The sequence below is a fragment of the Chiloscyllium punctatum genome, chromosome 20 (assembly GCF_047496795.1).
Source record: "Chiloscyllium punctatum isolate Juve2018m chromosome 20, sChiPun1.3, whole genome shotgun sequence".
Classification (NCBI taxonomy): Eukaryota; Metazoa; Chordata; class Chondrichthyes; order Orectolobiformes; family Hemiscylliidae; genus Chiloscyllium; species Chiloscyllium punctatum.
Genome location: NC_092758.1, coordinates 31,367,773 through 31,384,930, shown reverse-complemented (window position 1 = coordinate 31,384,930; position 17,158 = coordinate 31,367,773). Strand labels below are relative to the sequence as shown.

The 17,158-nt window shown below is 39.7% G+C and overlaps 1 protein-coding gene across 6 annotated transcripts in view; it reads right to left on the bottom strand.

The window, feature by feature from the left end:
• LOC140492005 (long-chain-fatty-acid--CoA ligase 6-like) overlaps positions 1-17,158 on the bottom strand; it is a 170,563-nt gene that overhangs the window by 79,030 nt on the left and 74,375 nt on the right. For all 6 annotated transcript variants that reach the window (XM_072590591.1, XM_072590590.1, XM_072590592.1 and 3 more), the window contains 3 exons: positions 15,726-15,946; positions 12,929-13,043; positions 5,705-5,769 (listed from right to left, as the gene is read on the bottom strand). In XM_072590591.1, coding sequence (XP_072446692.1) covers positions 5,705-5,769; positions 12,929-13,043; positions 15,726-15,946 — 401 coding nt within the window. The remainder of the gene's footprint in view (positions 1-5,704; positions 5,770-12,928; positions 13,044-15,725; positions 15,947-17,158) is intronic.

Sequence of the window (17,158 nt, the reverse complement as noted above, 5' to 3'; positions counted from 1 at the left end):
ATCCCATTTGTTTTCAGGTCTCAACCAACGAACCTGAACCAAATGGAGCTCTGCTGTAACTAAAGTCCCATTAAGTTGTGCACCTGTGGCTCAGTCTGTAGTACTCTTGCTCTGAACTACAGGAACCCAGCTTCAAGTTCCCTTCCAGCAACTACATATTCCTAAATGGTGCAAAATCTGCCATGGCTAACAAATATTGTTCAAGGCTGTTTGAAGTAAAAGACCAATTAAGTTGTTAGAAACAGCTGTAATTTTGAGGTTTTGGAGCACAAAGTAGGAACAAGAAAAGAAAAAAAAAGGGAGAAGAAAGCATGACTGCAACCTAACAAACAATGAATAGCAGACTATAAAAGCTGCTATATATAGCAAGGAAATGTCTAGCAAAGACCCGCTGAAAGCAGAAGAATTTATAATGGAATATATAAAAATGGCAGAGAAGCCAAATGATCAGTTTGGGGTCTGTTTAACTGAGTAAAATACCAGAATTCTCCCAGAACTAAAGAGATCCAAGTGGCTAGAAAAAATGAGGAGTTGAAAGAAATCAGCAGCAGTGTAAGATTGTAGCAGAGAAGTTATTGGTGCTGCAAGTTAATAATTTGATGGATCTGACGGACTTCATCCCAAAAGTGTTGAAGGAGGTGGCTTTTAAGGTGGTTGGTTCATTGGTGATCATCATCCAAAAGTCTATGGATTCTGGAATTATTCCTGTGGATTGGAAGGTAGCAAAAATCACCCCACTATTTTAGGAGTGAAGATAAGAAACTACAAACCTGTTAGCCTTTCGTCAGTAGAAAGCAAAATGGGATCAGCTATTATAAAAGATAGAATAAATAGATAATAATGGCTAATAATGGTTCGAATTGTACATTCACAAATCTATGTTGACAATGGGAAAAGTAGCTGAAGGCAAAATCAGACAAGGCTGAAGGAATCTGTGGATCAGGGAAGGCTTGTCAGAAGGGGCAGTTTGAGGTTGGGAGTGAAAGAGGGGTGTCAGCATGAGCAATTTAGAGATAGGCTTTGTAAATACGAAAGGGGTCACATGGGTTCCTTCTGTCTAACATTCCCGAGGTAACCATTTCGCAAAGTACAGCAGAACTATCCAATGTCTGCAAACATTGCTCAGAACTGAAGACATTCATGCCTATAGAAAGTTACGCTCTCCGGGCAATTCCTACAGAGGTCAGTATATCAGGACATCTGCAAGGTCACAGTGCACATCTTGTGTCACATATCTAGACATCTGGTTTCTAACAATTCGGAGACCAGAAGAGATTGGCCGATTACTTCCCTCACCACAGAGACATGGCTGCAGTCTGAACCACTTCAAGATGTACCACAGATATGTTAATAGGCCCTTCCAAACCCACTGCCTCCATTACCCAAGAGAGGAAGGGCAGCCAAAATAAGGGACACTGTAACATCTAATTTCTTCCCCTGCATTCATACATTATCCTGAAACAGAAATGTGTTGCCGTCCCTTCTGTTTAACTGAGTCAAAATCCTGAAACTCAATTTCTAACCTACATCACATGGACAACAGTGGTACAAAAGTGGCTCACGACCACTTCCAATAGGGATGGGTATTAAAAGATTAGTCTAGCTAGTGTCAGCTATGTCACAGCCTCCTGGTCAGACATAACCCCAACAACTTATTCACGAAACAAAAGGACACAGAAAGGCACCGGGTCCTGCTACACAGAGAAACTGACAGTAGTATGCCATCTAAATGATTGACTCTTGGTTCAAACCATTAAGTGTATCTCGCTAATTGTCCAGAACTATAGAAGGTTCCAGAAACCATAAAAATGTATAAAAACAGTGTTCATCTGCAGACCTCGCACTTGGAAGCTCTGTTGGAATCTTCTGAGGCCTTCTGAGGAGATCAGCATGGCAAGAGTCAGAGACCATCTGACCATCCAGAAACAGACAGAGAAAGAAGGCCCAAAGACACAGCCAGAGAGAGCGCAACTGCATAAACCCAAAAGAGACTCAGGAAGTATGGTAACCATGAGAGATAGTATGCTTAGAACTAAAGATTATCATAACTTAACTCCTCATAAGGTCGATGCCATATTGGAATTGGTACTGGGGAATGAACCCGGCCAGGTGTTAAATTTGGAGATAGGTGTGCATTTTGGCGATAGTGACCATAATTCGGTTACGTTTACAATAGCAATGGGAAGGGATAGGTATATACCTCAGGGGAAGACGTATAACTGGAGGAAAGGCAATTGTGGTGCGATTAGGTAAGACGTAGGGTGCATATGATGGGGAAGGAAACTGGAGGGGATTGACACACGTTTATTCTTGAAACACATAAAAGTGGATAAATTTCCAGGATCTGATCAGGTGTAACCTAGAACTCAGCAGGAATCTAGGGAAGTGATTGCTGGGTCATCTGCTGAGATATTTGTATAATCGATAGTCACAGGTGAGGTGCTGGAAGACTGGAGGTTGGCTAATGTGGTGCCACTGTTTAAGAAGGGTGGTAAGGACAAGCCAGGGAACTATAGAGCAGTGAGCCTGACGTCAGTGGTGGGCAAGTTGTTGGAGGGAATCCTAAGGGACAGGATGTACTTGTATTTGGAAAGGCAAGGACTGATTAGGGATAGTTAACATGGTTTTGTGCGTGGGAAATCATGCCTCACAAACTTGATTGAGTTTTTTGAAGAAGTATCAAAGAGGATTGATGAGGGCAGAGCAATAGATGTGATCTATATGGACTTCAATAAGGTGTTCGACAAGGCTCCCCATGGGACACTGATTAGCAAGATTAGATCTCATGAAATACAGGAGAACTAGCTATTTGGATACAGAACTGGCTCAAAGGTAAAAGACAGAGGGTGGTGGTGGAGGGTTGTTTTTCAGATTAGAGGCCTGTGGCCAATGGAGTGCGATAAGGATCAGTGCTGGGTCCACCATTTGGATGTGAGCATAAAAGAGGTACAGTGAGTAAGTTTGCAGATGACACCAAAATTGGACGTGTACTGGACAGCGAAGAAGGTTACCTCAGATTACAATTGGATCTTGATCAGATGGGCCATTGGGCTGAGAAGTGGCAAATGGAGTTTAATTTAGATAAATGTGTGCTTTGGGAAAGTTTTGGGAAAGCAAATCTTAGTAGGACTTATACACTTAATGGTAAGGTCCTAGGAAGTGTCGCTGAACAGAGAGACTTTGGAGTGCAGTTTCATAATTCCTTGAAAGTGGAGTTGCAGGTAGATAGGATAGTGAAGAAAGCATTTGGTATGCTTTCCTTTATTGGTCAAAGTATCGAGTACAGGAGTTGGGAGGTCATGTTGCGGCTCTACAGGACATTGGTTAGGCCACTTTTGAAATATTGCGTTCAATTCTGGTCTCCTTCTTATCGGAAAGATGTTGTGAAACTTTGAAAGCGTTCAGAAAAGATTTACAAGGATGCTGCCAGGATTGGAGGATTTAAGCTATAGGGAGAGGCTGAACAGGCTGGGGCTGTTTTCACTGGAGAGTCGGAGGCTGAGGGGTGACCCTACAGAGGTTTATAAAATCGTGAGGGGCATGGATAGGATAAATAGACAAAGTTTTTTTTCCCTGGGGTCGGGGAGTCCAGAACTAGATGGCATAGATTTAGAGTGGGAGGGGAAAGATATAAAAGAGACCTAAGGGGCAACTTCTTTGCGCAGAGGATGGTATGTGTATGGAGGAGGAAGTGGTGGAGGCTAGCACAATTGCAACATTTAAAAGGCATCTGGATGGGTCTCTGAATAGGAAGGGTTTGGAAGACGTAGTGGAAAGGTTTGTGTGGAATCTGAGGATATGGGGAAGATTTGTCAGTATTCACACTGGAAAAGGGCAATGTTAGTGAGAATACGAAGATATAAGTGATAAGATTAGATGGGATTGAGTTTGAGAAAGAGGAGGTTTTAACAATTTTGGAAGATCTGAAAATAGATAAGACACCTGGGCCGGATGGGATTTATCCTCAGATTCTCTGGGAAGCCAGGGAGGAGATTGTAGAGCCTTTGGCTTTGATCTTAATGCCATCGTTGTCAACAGGAACAGTGCCGGAAGACTGAAGGATAGAAAATGTTGTTCCCTTGTTCAAAAAGGGGAGTCGGGACAACCCTGGCAATTATAGGCCAGTGAGCCTCACTTCGGTTGTGGGTAAGCTGTTGGAAAAAGTTATAAGAGATAGGATTGATAATCATCTGGAAAGGAATAATTTGATTTGGGATAGTCAACACGGTTTTGTGAAGGGTATGTTGTGCCTCACTGACCTTAGAGTTCTTCGAGAGAGTGACAAAACAGGTGGATGAAGGTAAAGCAGTTGATGTGATGTATATGGACTTCAGTAAGGTGTTTGATAAGGTTCGACATGGTAGGCTATTGCACAAAATACGGTGTTTCGGGATTGAAGGTGATTTAGCGGTTTGGATCAGAAATGGCTAACTGAAATAAGACACAGGGTGATGGTTGATGGGAAATGTTCATCCTAGAGCTCAGTTACCAGTTGTGTGCTGCAAGGACCTGTTTTGGGGCCACTGCTGTTTGTCATTTTTAGAAATGATCTGGATGTGGTCGTATAAGGATGGGTTAGTAAATTTGTGGATAACACTAAGGTAGGCAGAGTTGTGGATAGTGCCGAAGGATGTTGTGGGTTACAGAAGGACATAGATAAGGTGCTGAGCTGGACTCAAATGGCGTTTAATGCAGAAAAGCGTGAGGAAGTTCACTTCAGTAGTAGTAACAGGAATGCAGAGTACTGGGCTAATTATAAAATTCTTGGCAGTGTAGATAAACAGAGAGATCTCGGTGTACAGGTGCATAACCGCCTGAAAGTTGCCATCCAGGTTGATTGGGTTGTTAAGAAGGCAGAGGGTGTGTTGGCGTTTATTGGTAGAGTTTGAGTTTCAGATCCTTGAGGTCATGCTTCAGCTGTACAAGGCACTGGTAAGGCTGCACCTGGGATATTGCATGTAGTTCTGGTCACTACATTGTAGGAAGGATGTGAAAGCTTTGGAAAGGGTTCAGAGGAGATCTACTAGGATGTTGTCTGGTATGGAAGGAAGGTCTTATGAGGAAAGGCTGAGGGATTTGAGGGTCTTTTCATTAAAGAGAAGAAGGTTGAGAGGTGACTTAACTGAGATGTAAAAGATAATCAGAGGGTTAGATAGGTTGGACAGTGAAAGCCTTTTTCCTCAGATGGTGAAGGCTAACACAAGAGGACATCGCTTTAAATTGTGGGGTGATAGACTTGGGACAGATATTGGGGTAGTTTCTTTACTCAGTAGTAGGGTCGTGGAACGGCCTGCCTGCAACAGTAGGAGACTCGCCAACGTTAAGGGCATTTAAATGAGCATTGGACACACATGCAGATAAAAATGGAACGGTGCAAGTTAGATGGGCATCAGATCGATTTCACAGGTCGGTGCAATATTGAGGACTGAAGGGCCTGTTTTGCGCTGTAACGTTCTATATCCTATAATGTGGAGATTGTTTTGCATTGGCACAGACTTGTGTTCACAGTGATTTGACCACTTCAGCATTGAGGACACCTGGGCAAATTCATTCATAACATCCTGGTCGCAGTTGTCTAACTTGTTTAAGAAGGAACTAGACAACAGCTATATCTCTTAAGTAAGTAAAGAAAACCAAGAAATGAAACAATATTATGATGATAAATAAGTATGTAATGTCTGATGGTTCTTAAATTTGTTCTCACCTCTTTATATGAGAGCCACTGATAGGGGTGTTTGGGTTTTCGGAATCCTAAGCAAGGGCCATCCCCTAAACAAAGAAGCAACATAATCATTTCATTTATTTACTCCCTCACAATACTAAATGCTCTCCTATAACATTCTTCATTGTTCTTAATGAGATTAAACCACTGTAAAAGGAAAGGTCTGGGTAGTGGCAAGAAAGGTGTTGGCAAGACATTTACCAGTAATCCCGCCGTTAACAATTACAAGTGTCTTTTTGCCTGGTTGTTGAAAAATAAATATCAATACATACCCATTGAAGGTAGATCTCAAATAAATGTGGTTTACCGATGTATTCAGATTACAGATATTCTAAATTAATTGCAAAATTGAAGGGTCCAAAACTTTGGTAACTAAATTTGATGACTACACGAAGATAGGTAGTGAAGTAAGTTGTGAAGATGAATTTAAAAGAAGCCACAAAGGGTTATAGACAGATTAAGTGAATGGACAAAGATTTAGTAAAGAGTCTAATTTGGGAAAATACCAAATTTTCCATTTGTCAGGAATTTAAAAAAGCATGCCATCTGAATGCTGAGATAAAGGGATATGCACATCCAAATCCATGAATCACAAAAGATTAGCACAGCAAACAAGGAGGAAAGCTGATATAATGTTGCTATTGTGAAGGAAATTGTATCCAAAAGTAGTAAATTTATGCCTCTTTTGTACAGGGCTTTGATGAGACCACATCTAAAGTATTGCAAAACGTCTATCTCCTTATTTAAGGAAGGATGCAAATGTATTGGAAGAGTTCAAACAGTGTTTACTAGACCAATACATAAAACAGGTTGGTTATTTTAGGGGGCTATATTAATCTTGTATTTGCAGGAACTCAGAAAAGCAAGAAGTGCTGTTATTGAAATATACAAGATCCGGAGGGGTTTTGACAGTGTGGATATGGAAAGGATGTTTCCTGTTGTATGAGAATCTAGAACTAGAGGTCTTGCTTTCAAAATTAGGGGGCTACCCATTCAAGACATAGATAGGGAGAAATCTTCTCAGATGGTACTGAGTATTTGAAACTCTCTTCTTCAACAATGCCTTCTCTCAGAAGGTTGAATGTCTTTAGACTTCCTTGCCACAGAGAGCTGTGGGTACAGGATCTTGCATATAATTAAGACAGAGAAACAGACTCTTGATCAATAGGGGAATGAGGGAATGAGGGGTTATTGGGAAAGGGCAGGATGTTGAGTGTAAGAAATGCTGGATCAGCCATGATCCTATTGAAAGGTGGGAGAGGCTCAAGAGACCAAAAGGCCCACTCCTGTTCCTATTTCTTATGGCCTTACACTGTAACAATGTGATTGAAACAGAGTCCTTGGCTATTTTTAAGGCAACGATAGGCAGATTCTTGATAAGCAAAGTTGGGGGTGAAAGGTTATTAAGGATAGACAGGAATGTGGAACTATCGGATCAGCCATGATCTTAGAGAAGGGCAAGGCATGTTTGAGGCACCAAGGCACCAAGTGGCCTAATCCTGCTCCTAATTTGTAGGTGCACACGTAATAAGAAAGTGATTTTAAAAAAAAACTAATTTGTAACTATACTCTGTTACCAATAAAGCTCTTCTTCAATTAAAACTCAGTGCTAACAAAAATGTTTTAGTTACAGAACTTATATTCACAATCCAACTCTCCAAAACTGAATCAGAAATATTTTCAAAAGTTCATACCCATGATTGTTTCTTTGACTATTAATTCATATAATTGTACAGATTTTGAGATTCTATTACAGAATGGAACAACCTTTCCGACAATGTTCACTTTTCATTCAGCACGGTCAATGACTTTGAAGGACATTAGGTTGTGTACAAGTATTAACTTTCTGATTCTGGATGAATTTTTCTTTGGGGATGGGCTTGCCAAATACCTTTGGAAGGCACAGTAGATAAGCCTTTCTACCACCATGCCATAGTGCCAATATTGTGAAAGCTGACAACTCAGATGACTACCAGGAGGCCAATTTAACCATTTCAGTGGCCAATTAATGGCTACTTTCATGCCTAAGTACATACATTTCCTACACCAGGAAGACCCACTAATACAAGGGTCCTGGGTGAGTGCCTTCCTTTTATGGGCATTCCATGACACATGGAGGAGTCCCCAATTGGCAAGAGCACTGCCAGCGCAAAGAGAAAGCATAACTATATCTCAAGCACTGGGGCCTACCTGCCTAGCCAGATGTACTCCAACTTAACTGCTGTGTCTTCAAGGACACCTTGCCATGAAGGAGACTTCTCTCTAAAGCTGCAGCCTGAGCACTGATGAGGCTGTCAGCTGAGGTGGTCCCGGCAGCTGACTCTTGGCCATCCCTGGCAATAATCTGGTCTGAGTCCCATCACCATCCAAAGTGACCGCTTTTGATCTTGACAATAGGACACCACAACATTACCAGCAATATTCAGCCTTCTTGTTTGAACAGAAAGCCTCCCCATTCAGAAACATTGAGAAATTTCAATGTTTTATCTTTGCATACACATTTTATCCTGGTCTATAATGAATATCTTAAACATATTTAAAATAATGGAGACATTGTGCAATTTGATTAGTTTGCTGTAATTACATGTTCAAGTTAGTTTCATACATACTAATGAAACTTTCCCAAAACTGATTTCCAGGCATGAAATAAAAGTGACTGTCATTAATAGCAATGCAGCAATTGATAGAAATGATTTCAATAAGTTCAAGAAAAATTGGAGTCAATAGGGGTCTAGGAAAAAAGCAGATTGCTCAATCTGCGCCCCTGTTCATCAACTTAAACATTCACTGCCTCTGTCACCAATAAACCATAGACTGTGTACAATATGCAAGATGCTGGTGTCACCAAGTCACTTCTGACAGCACATTTCAAACACATGAACTTTACCATCTTGAGCAACAATGGTGTCAGATGCCTGGAACACCAGCACTGCAAGTTGCCTACCAAGCCAATCAATCATTGCTCTGACTTGAAACTGTGACAGACTGTTCTTTCATTCCTGTTCAGTCAAAATCCTGGAATTCCCTTCCTATTAATACTGTAGTCATACATACACTCCACAGAATCCAGTAGTTCAATGAGGTAGCTCACCAGCATTTTCTTAGGGGCAGTTAGGGCATGGAAAAAAATGCTGGCCTGGCCAATGATACCCACATCCCATGAAAGAATAAAAAAAAAGCAAGATTATTTCTGTTGGTTGGAATGATGATAGGAAGCCAAGGTAACCAGCTTGAAAGAGAAGAGAATGGAGGGTGATGTTTACATGCATGTTTACAATGTGGAATTTTAAGTCATGAGCTCATTGTTGAGGTACAGTTCATGAATTATTTTGAAAGGGTATCTAATGGTTCTTGTTAAAGACATATCTTGAAGGAAATCAGAAGAACCAAGTAGTAGAATGTAATTAGATTAAAATATAGTTTAATTCTAGAAAAGTAGTGGTATTGTTATGATAGACTAAATAACCTGCTTCCACACTTGATCATTTATGATTCCACAATGTTATGAGGCAGATACGTCTCATGTGCCCACTGCTCTATTATGGATCAGACTAACCCCCCTCAAAACATATTAGTAAGTAGCCTAGACACTAACTTTTTCTTATTTTAAAAGGTACGTTTAGGGTGTTGCTTTCCAAATACAATTCAACTGGTGAAACTATTGACTTTACGCAAAACACATTTTATTTTTACACTACAGTGAAAATACAGAAGAGAGAGAATTGGCTTAACTGTAACTCTATTGAAATGCTTAACTAACTATATATAAATAAATAAATAAATAAAAAAACAAACAACTAATAATTAACTGTTACCATATAGTAACATCCCATAAACACACCCTTGGCAAAAACAAATTCAGTACAACAGATGATCTCACATGCAAATCTAGAAGCAGGATGAGAACTTTGAGCTGTAATAGAGAAATAAGAGCTTCCACATTCAGCCCAAGGCCTCAGCAACTGCAAAGAGGTAAAACTGAAGCTTGACCCCACTTATTCAGGCTGCTTCTACTGTTCCAACTTTTGAAAAAAGGTCCCAAGGCCTCAGAAGCTGTTTACTCTATTGGCTTTGAGCAGACTAATTGTCACCTGTCTCAAACTTTCTTCACAAAAACAAAAGGACAAAATACATCTCGTAAAGCCATATTATCCTCACAACTGAAATTGGACCAAGCCTTGAAATGGCACTCTGCTAGCCATCACCAATATCTCCCCATACTCCCCAAGGAGATAAATGCTATCCCTTTGTAAATTCACAGTTCTTCATGGCATTATGCATACTAAATTGTAGAATGCTTTGTTTTATAGTGAAAGACCACTATAACATGTAAACTTCATTTTAACCAATGGCATTAGTCCTGGAACTCTGTTGCTCTCAATTGCCCAAAGTCAACTCAACCTAGTTGGCTTACAGTATCAACTGCTTATCCAGTTTGTTTGTGCTTTTGTAAATTACTTGTAATATAATCTGAACACTAATTTTACAACTGTATCAGAGAGCTGACACTTTCCAATTATCTTATGGTAACTAGCTGGAGAAAATATTGGCAGCGTAGGTTCATGATTAAAATGGGGATTGCCATGGTCTCTGCCTTGTATATGTCTCTCACATTATTTATAGCTTCCTCTTTATCTGTATGTCTTTCTTTCATTACATGTTCATTTGAAAGAGAGCAAGAGGGCAAACTTATGTTGTAATGGCACTGTGAATGCTTATATCAATTCAATGGAGGCAGCTAGCACGGTGGGCTACTTCCTGAACGTTCTGCAGAACTTTCACCAATATTCTTACTGAGAAATGGATTTTGGGCCAGGCTTTTGATGAGGGAGATTGAAAGTGAAATTAAGTACCAATGGGATCCAAGGAAATGTGGCTAATTGAACCCAAAATTATCTGTGTAGCAGATGCAGAGGATGATGGGCAAGGGACTGGAAGCCTGTGTCCAGGGAGATTCCATAGGGATCAGTGTATGGGGTCCTTGCTGTTTGTGGTATATATAAACAATTTAGACTTCACTGTAGAAGGATTCAGCAGTAAGTTCACAGATTATGCAGAAACTGGTCCTCACCTTACAAAGAAATTTCAATTAATACTGTTTGAGGACAACAGCTTTGACTGCACATGGGCATCCATGCCATTTTCATTCGCTGTATGAACTGACAGGTGATCAATTGGATAGCTAAATCATTAATGGGAAATAATTCTACACACAAATAATACAATTTAAAAAAAACCTTGAATGGTCTGATTATTATACGCAGAAGAACTTTATTACACTCAAGTTACTGCATTTTCTTTTTACATCACAGCAGTGACGAGACTTCCGTTCTTATTCAGTCATAAAACATGTTGCAGCATCCTGAAATCTGAAGGCATTATATTAATGGATGTTCTTGCTTTCTTTGATTTATAGTCCATTCTTCTTTTTACAGCTATGAACACTCCCATTCACCTTCTACAGACCAGCCAGACACTGGGCTTAATAGGTCTTGTGGAATCTACCTCGAGCAATTTATATAAACTATACACGACAGGAAAACCTTGATAGGAAAGTATAGTAGTAGTGTTTGCTTTCCATAAGATTTTCAACATATTACAGATAGATACCATGTTTAGTAATTATTGGTGTTCACAATCTAAAAGTGATCTATTGGTACCAAAACATCACAATATTTGGGCTGCCATGCCATCTGTGTAATGTACAATTTCTTTCAAACCTGGGTAACATTCAAATAATCATAAGATACCTGACCTAATTATAATGTCTAATTGGAAACAACTCCAATCTTTCACTTTTAATTTTAGATGCCTATCCCTTGGCCTGACCTTTTCAGCCCAGCTCCTTTTGTAAGACCAAATGGCTTCTCATTTTAAAAAAAAAATTGGAATTGCTCTGAACATAGTCCAAAGATGTGCAGGTCAGGTGAATTGGCCGTGTTAACTTGTCTATAGTGTTAGGTGCATTCGTCAGAGGGAAATGGGTCTGGGTGGGTTGCTCTTTGGAAGGTCGGTGTTGACTAGTTGGGCCAAAGGGCCTGTTTCTGCACTGTAGGGAATCTAATCTAGTCTAATCTTAAAAAAAACCCATCAGAAATGTTTTGTTGACAAGGAATGAAAGAGGCAATGCACCTGGGTTTCCCACTATGTGGTGCTCTGCCACAATCTCTTTGCTTCCCTGCTCTAGTGCCATGCATTCCTGCTTTAAGTAGACCATGACTGCAGAGAGCAGTAGTATGGGGTCAACCCATTGCACTCCCATTTAGACAGCCTGTGCCATAAAACTCAAAAGAAGAATGGCCTGGGCTTGGATTAAGTTTCTCTTCCAAATGAAGTCACTTTAGTTTCTTAGAAGAAAATGTTTATTTGGAGAGTGTAAGCTGTTTTGAAGTTTGTAATTCATTAGTAGAAGTAGTAGATTTTCAAATAAAACACCATTAGTATTTCTTCTGGTTGGATTCCCATCAACAGATCATCTGTTCTGGCTTTGTTTATTAATGTTCACCTCAGGTTTGCTCTGCAATGCTAGAAGCTGGTTGGAGTCAGAGCTGCTCATCTCAGGACATTCTCAAAACGTCATTAAAAAAAGAATGAGAGTTTTGAAAATGAAATTGTCAGTATTATTGTTCATCACCACCACCAGTTCTCCATCACACCAACTACCTAAACATCCCAATATGATACAAAAAGCCAGAAAACAGAGAGGACCTTCGACCCACAGTTATGCCAGGAAACTCAGCATTTTCTTCCCACCAATGCACAGAAGACATGGATGCCTGGATGATTGCACAAACCAGAGAGAAAGCCAAACAGCAAGAAAGGAAAAGCAGAAGGGAGGGAGAGAAGGAGTAAAATGAAAATGGAGGTGGGGAAAGGGGAGGCAGGGACAACAAACTAAATGAAGTAAGAGAGGGACAGAAAGGAGGTGAGAAGCATCCACCTACAGAGAATGAACTGCTATTGATGCTATCCAATGAATGATGCTATCCAATCAGTGCAAAACTGATTAAAAATTGGAAGTGATGTTTAATCATGATTCTGCCAGATATAAAACAAGTGAGAAACAACAAACTGTAACTGCTCCAAAATGTTGAACATTTTGTGCTATTTGAAAATTCAATGGATAACTTCAGTAGCAATCTTCCAGTGTTTATAAAGAACCTTTCAATTGCCAAAGGGAAATTATTCTGGGATCCAGAAACTTGCCTGTTATGTGTAATCCTCGTTGGTATACTTCATACATTGTCCTTGCATCATCGTGATAGTGTGTCATAAGCTGAAGGCTGTCACCTAATACAGAGCCACGAGTTTGGTCAGTGCCCTAATGAAACAAAACAATTTGTGTGAAAGAACTTTATACAGGTGGATAATGATAAACACATCTAGATTGTCAGCACTATTTTGTCTTGAATTAGAATGATGTTTAAAATCAGTGTTTTGATAAACAGAATTTGGAGATGCCAGTGTTGGACTGGACTTGATAAACAGGAGAATCTTGCTCACGACTGTAATGAGGCAGCCGTAAATGGAAACAAAGTATTAAAGAGGACAAAACAAAGTGGGAAGGGGTGCAAGCTATGAATGTGGGAGTTACTCAGTATTACAGATGTGAGGAACTGGAGATGATCACTAAGGTGGGATGATGCAATATAACTTAAGGAATCCAAAAGAAAGGATTAAAAAAATACATTCAGCAGCTTACTTTAACATCTGAATTCTTTGAGGATAAAAAGTAAATTTATAACTAATATGCAGAATTTGACAGCTCATTTAAAAAGCTCTGCCTTATGTTCTCATGAAACAGACAGTGAAAGAAAGTAGTATCTGGTTCAAAAGGTAGGATAACGAACTAACCAGTCTAACTCCGATTCTGCAGTGCCTCCACACTTAACTCTTCTCTATACTGGGTTAATGGCACCTTGCCTACAGCAAATAATGGCCCATATGGTGTCGATCCAATCATGGATCAGGTTATTTTGGACCAGGTTTAAAAAATAATCTTAGAGTAAAAGATACCCGAGGAAAGTGATCAAAACATGGTAGAATGTGGAATTCAGTTTTGTTTTTAAATGAAATTGCAACAAAGGTAGCGAATGCATTGTCGATAATCTTCCAACAAACCATACGTTTTGGAAAAGTTCCAGATGATTGGAAAATTGCCAAGGTAGTATCCTTATTTAAAAATGTACAATAAACGTGACCCAGGTAACTATAGGCTCGTTAGCTTAACAGCTATCAGTGGAAAAATGTAAGCGTCTATTATAACAGTGTAGGAACAGAGCATTTAGAAAAGGATAATATGATCAAGCAGATTAATGCTTCATGAAGGGGAATATCATGCTTGACAATTTATCAGAATTCTTTGAGGAGATAACAAAGTAGGATAGATAGAGGGGAACAAGTAATTGTAATATAATTTGGATTTCCAAATAGCACTCAAGAAAAGGTACTACACATGAGGGCACTTAATATGGTCCCATAGTGTTAGGGCTAGTATATAAGTACAATTAGAAGATTGACTAACTAATAGAAGAGAGTGTGTGTGTGTTGGGATAAGGGGGACATTTTCAAGATGTTAACCTGCAATTAGTGGAGTGCCACAGGGATCGATTAATGACTGAAGGATGAGGGATGAGGGCAGGACTACAAAAGGACACAGATAGATTAAGTGAGTGGGCAAAAAGCTGTGCAGATGAAATGATAAGTAAGGTTATGTTCTTTGATCGCAAAGGTTAACTAGGTTGATTGAATTGAAAAGAAATGAATTTATTGTCTCGTGTACCGAGGCACATTGAAAAGCATGGACACCAAGCATGAAAGAGTTTTCTTATGAGGAAAGGTGGAGTAGGTTTGACCTAAACTCACTGGATTTCAGAAGAATGAGAGGCAAACTTATTGAAGTCTATAACATTCTAAAGTTTGTTTCCCTTTGTGGGACCGTCTGGGGCCAGATGGTTTGATTGGCCAAATGGCCTACTTCAGCTCCTGTGTGTTATTCTTAAACCCCTAACTTAAACTTCTCTGGTTTTCTGTTTGTAAGAATCTAAGCTACCAACACTCTATTCAGTGTTGCTGCAAAGATAAAAAGGAATTAGACAATTTTCAAAATGCTTGCTCTTACATGATATATATAAAACTTGTTTATCTCAAGGTATCTTGACTCATTCTGACAACTTTAACGTAACTAGAAAATTACAAAAGCATTAGCAATGAAGAGGTTGAGAAAATTGGTAGAGTGGAAAAGTACCAGCAAGTGCATGTTGTATCATAATGTGGGGTCAGCTCTGAGGAGTTTGAGTCCAGTGACAGGGTTCGGTCAGGGTCTGGACAGTACAAGTGATCTGGGTGAGGTACAATTGGAGTATGTGAGGTAAGCATGAAATCTATTCAATAGTTACCCAGGAGTCAGACTATGTATTTAACAGCCTAAACTTTCCTGGCTCTACAGGCAGCTTTATGGATGAGGGAGAGGAATGAGCCAGGAGTCAATCTTTGGAGGACTTCCAGTCTGAGTGTAGTGATCAGGAGAAAACGTATTAGATTACATGTTCAGATATAAATGTATAACTAAGCAAGCTAGAAAACACTGTTGTATTAACAGGTTTTTGATTGCATTGGTCCAACCTGTCCATGCCAACCAGATATCCCTACCCAATCTAGTCCCACCTGCCAGCACCTGGCCCAGATCCCTCCAAATCCTTCCTATTCATATATCCATCCAAATTCCTCTTAAAATGTTGCAATTGTACCAGCCTCCACCACATCCTCTGGCAGCTCATTCCATACACGCAGCACCGTCTGCATGAAAAAGCTACCCCTTAGGTGTCTTTTATATCTTTCCCCTTTCACCCTAAACCTATGCCCTCTAGTGCTGGACTCCCCGACCCCAGGGAAAAGACTTTGTCTATTTATCCTATCCATTCCCCTCAATTTTGTAAACCTCGATAAGGTCACCCTCATGCTGTACATCCCTATGACCCTATATGACTTGGAGAGGACTTACCTCAATTTCCACTGACTGCATTGAAAGGTCACAGGGTGGCTTTAAGGCTTTGGGTCTGGTGGTTAGCCAGTATGCTATAATAGCTGCAAATGAAGCAATGCCCAACAGTGTTGGTGGAGGAATTGTGCGAAAAAACTGGCTGATTTCATCCAATTCCAGTAGCTGCAGATTCCTCAAGATTTCCTTTGCTTGCATCTTCTCAACGAGAGTGCTAAATAATTCTGTCAAAGAAAACAAAAGCAATAATCAGGAAGGTTACTTTCCAAAAAATTGATTGGGAGGAGGAGGTGGTCAAGGTATGAATTAGAACATCTAAAGTATCCAACAAGACCTTCAAGCACTGTTTAATACCATAATATAACATTCGGTTTCAAAATTGCACTGAGAAATGTTTGTCCTATTAGTATGTTACTGTGCTATAACAGCTCTTGTCGTTTAGCAGCCAACAACATTGGCATTAGAAAATTGAGAAACATTTGACTAAACATTGGGTATTTACTTTAAAAAAAATAAACATTGTACAAACATTGTGCTTCACCCATTTCATGAGATGGTTGATTGGGGTAAAAAGCTGCAGCACGGTGAATGTTAAAGACTCAGCAATTCTAGTCTACTCTAACACCGATGAAAACTCTGGGGGAAATCATTTTCGAAAATGAAAATGACTGACATTTTCAGATTTATTATTTTATAACACGACTGAGAAATTATCCTCAAAATTTAGTCTTAAGTTATGGTTTCATTCCCCATGCATTTTGATAACAGTTTTCTGATGGAACTGTGAAATTGAGTTTTATGAAGTACCTCAGGACCAATATAAAAAACAAAGATGATTCGGCCTGAATTACTTTCTGACAGAGCTTTCAAAGCAAAACAGGAGTACGTTGTGTTGTAGCTGGAGTTTACAATTAGAGTTGGCACACAGAGTGACAGTGCTTAACAATTTAAGGGATTTGATTTATTATTGTCACATGTACTGAGATATAGTGAAAAGTATTGTATTGCATGCTAATCAGACAAATCATACCTTACGTAAGTACATCAAGGTAATAGAACAGTATTGAGAATATAGTGTTACAGCTAAAGTGCAGGGAAAGATCAACTCTCATATTTGAGAGGTCCATTCAGAAGTCTGATAACAATGGGGAAGAAACTGTTCTTAAATCTGTTGCTACACGTTTTCAAACTTTTGTATCTTCTGCCTGATGGAAGGAAGAGGAAGTATAACCAGGGAAAAGTCAGTAAGGTGGACGACTTGAGTAAGAATGCGCCAATTTTGTCAGCAGGCATGTTTTTAGTCTTTCCAAATAAACAAACATCAGTGGCAAGGAGAGTTTCTGTTGCTCATCCTTAAATGCCCTTCAAAAGGTGGCCATGAGCTTTCTGCTTGAATCCCAACAGTCAGTGTGCTGTACTTAGAAAGGGAGTCCCAG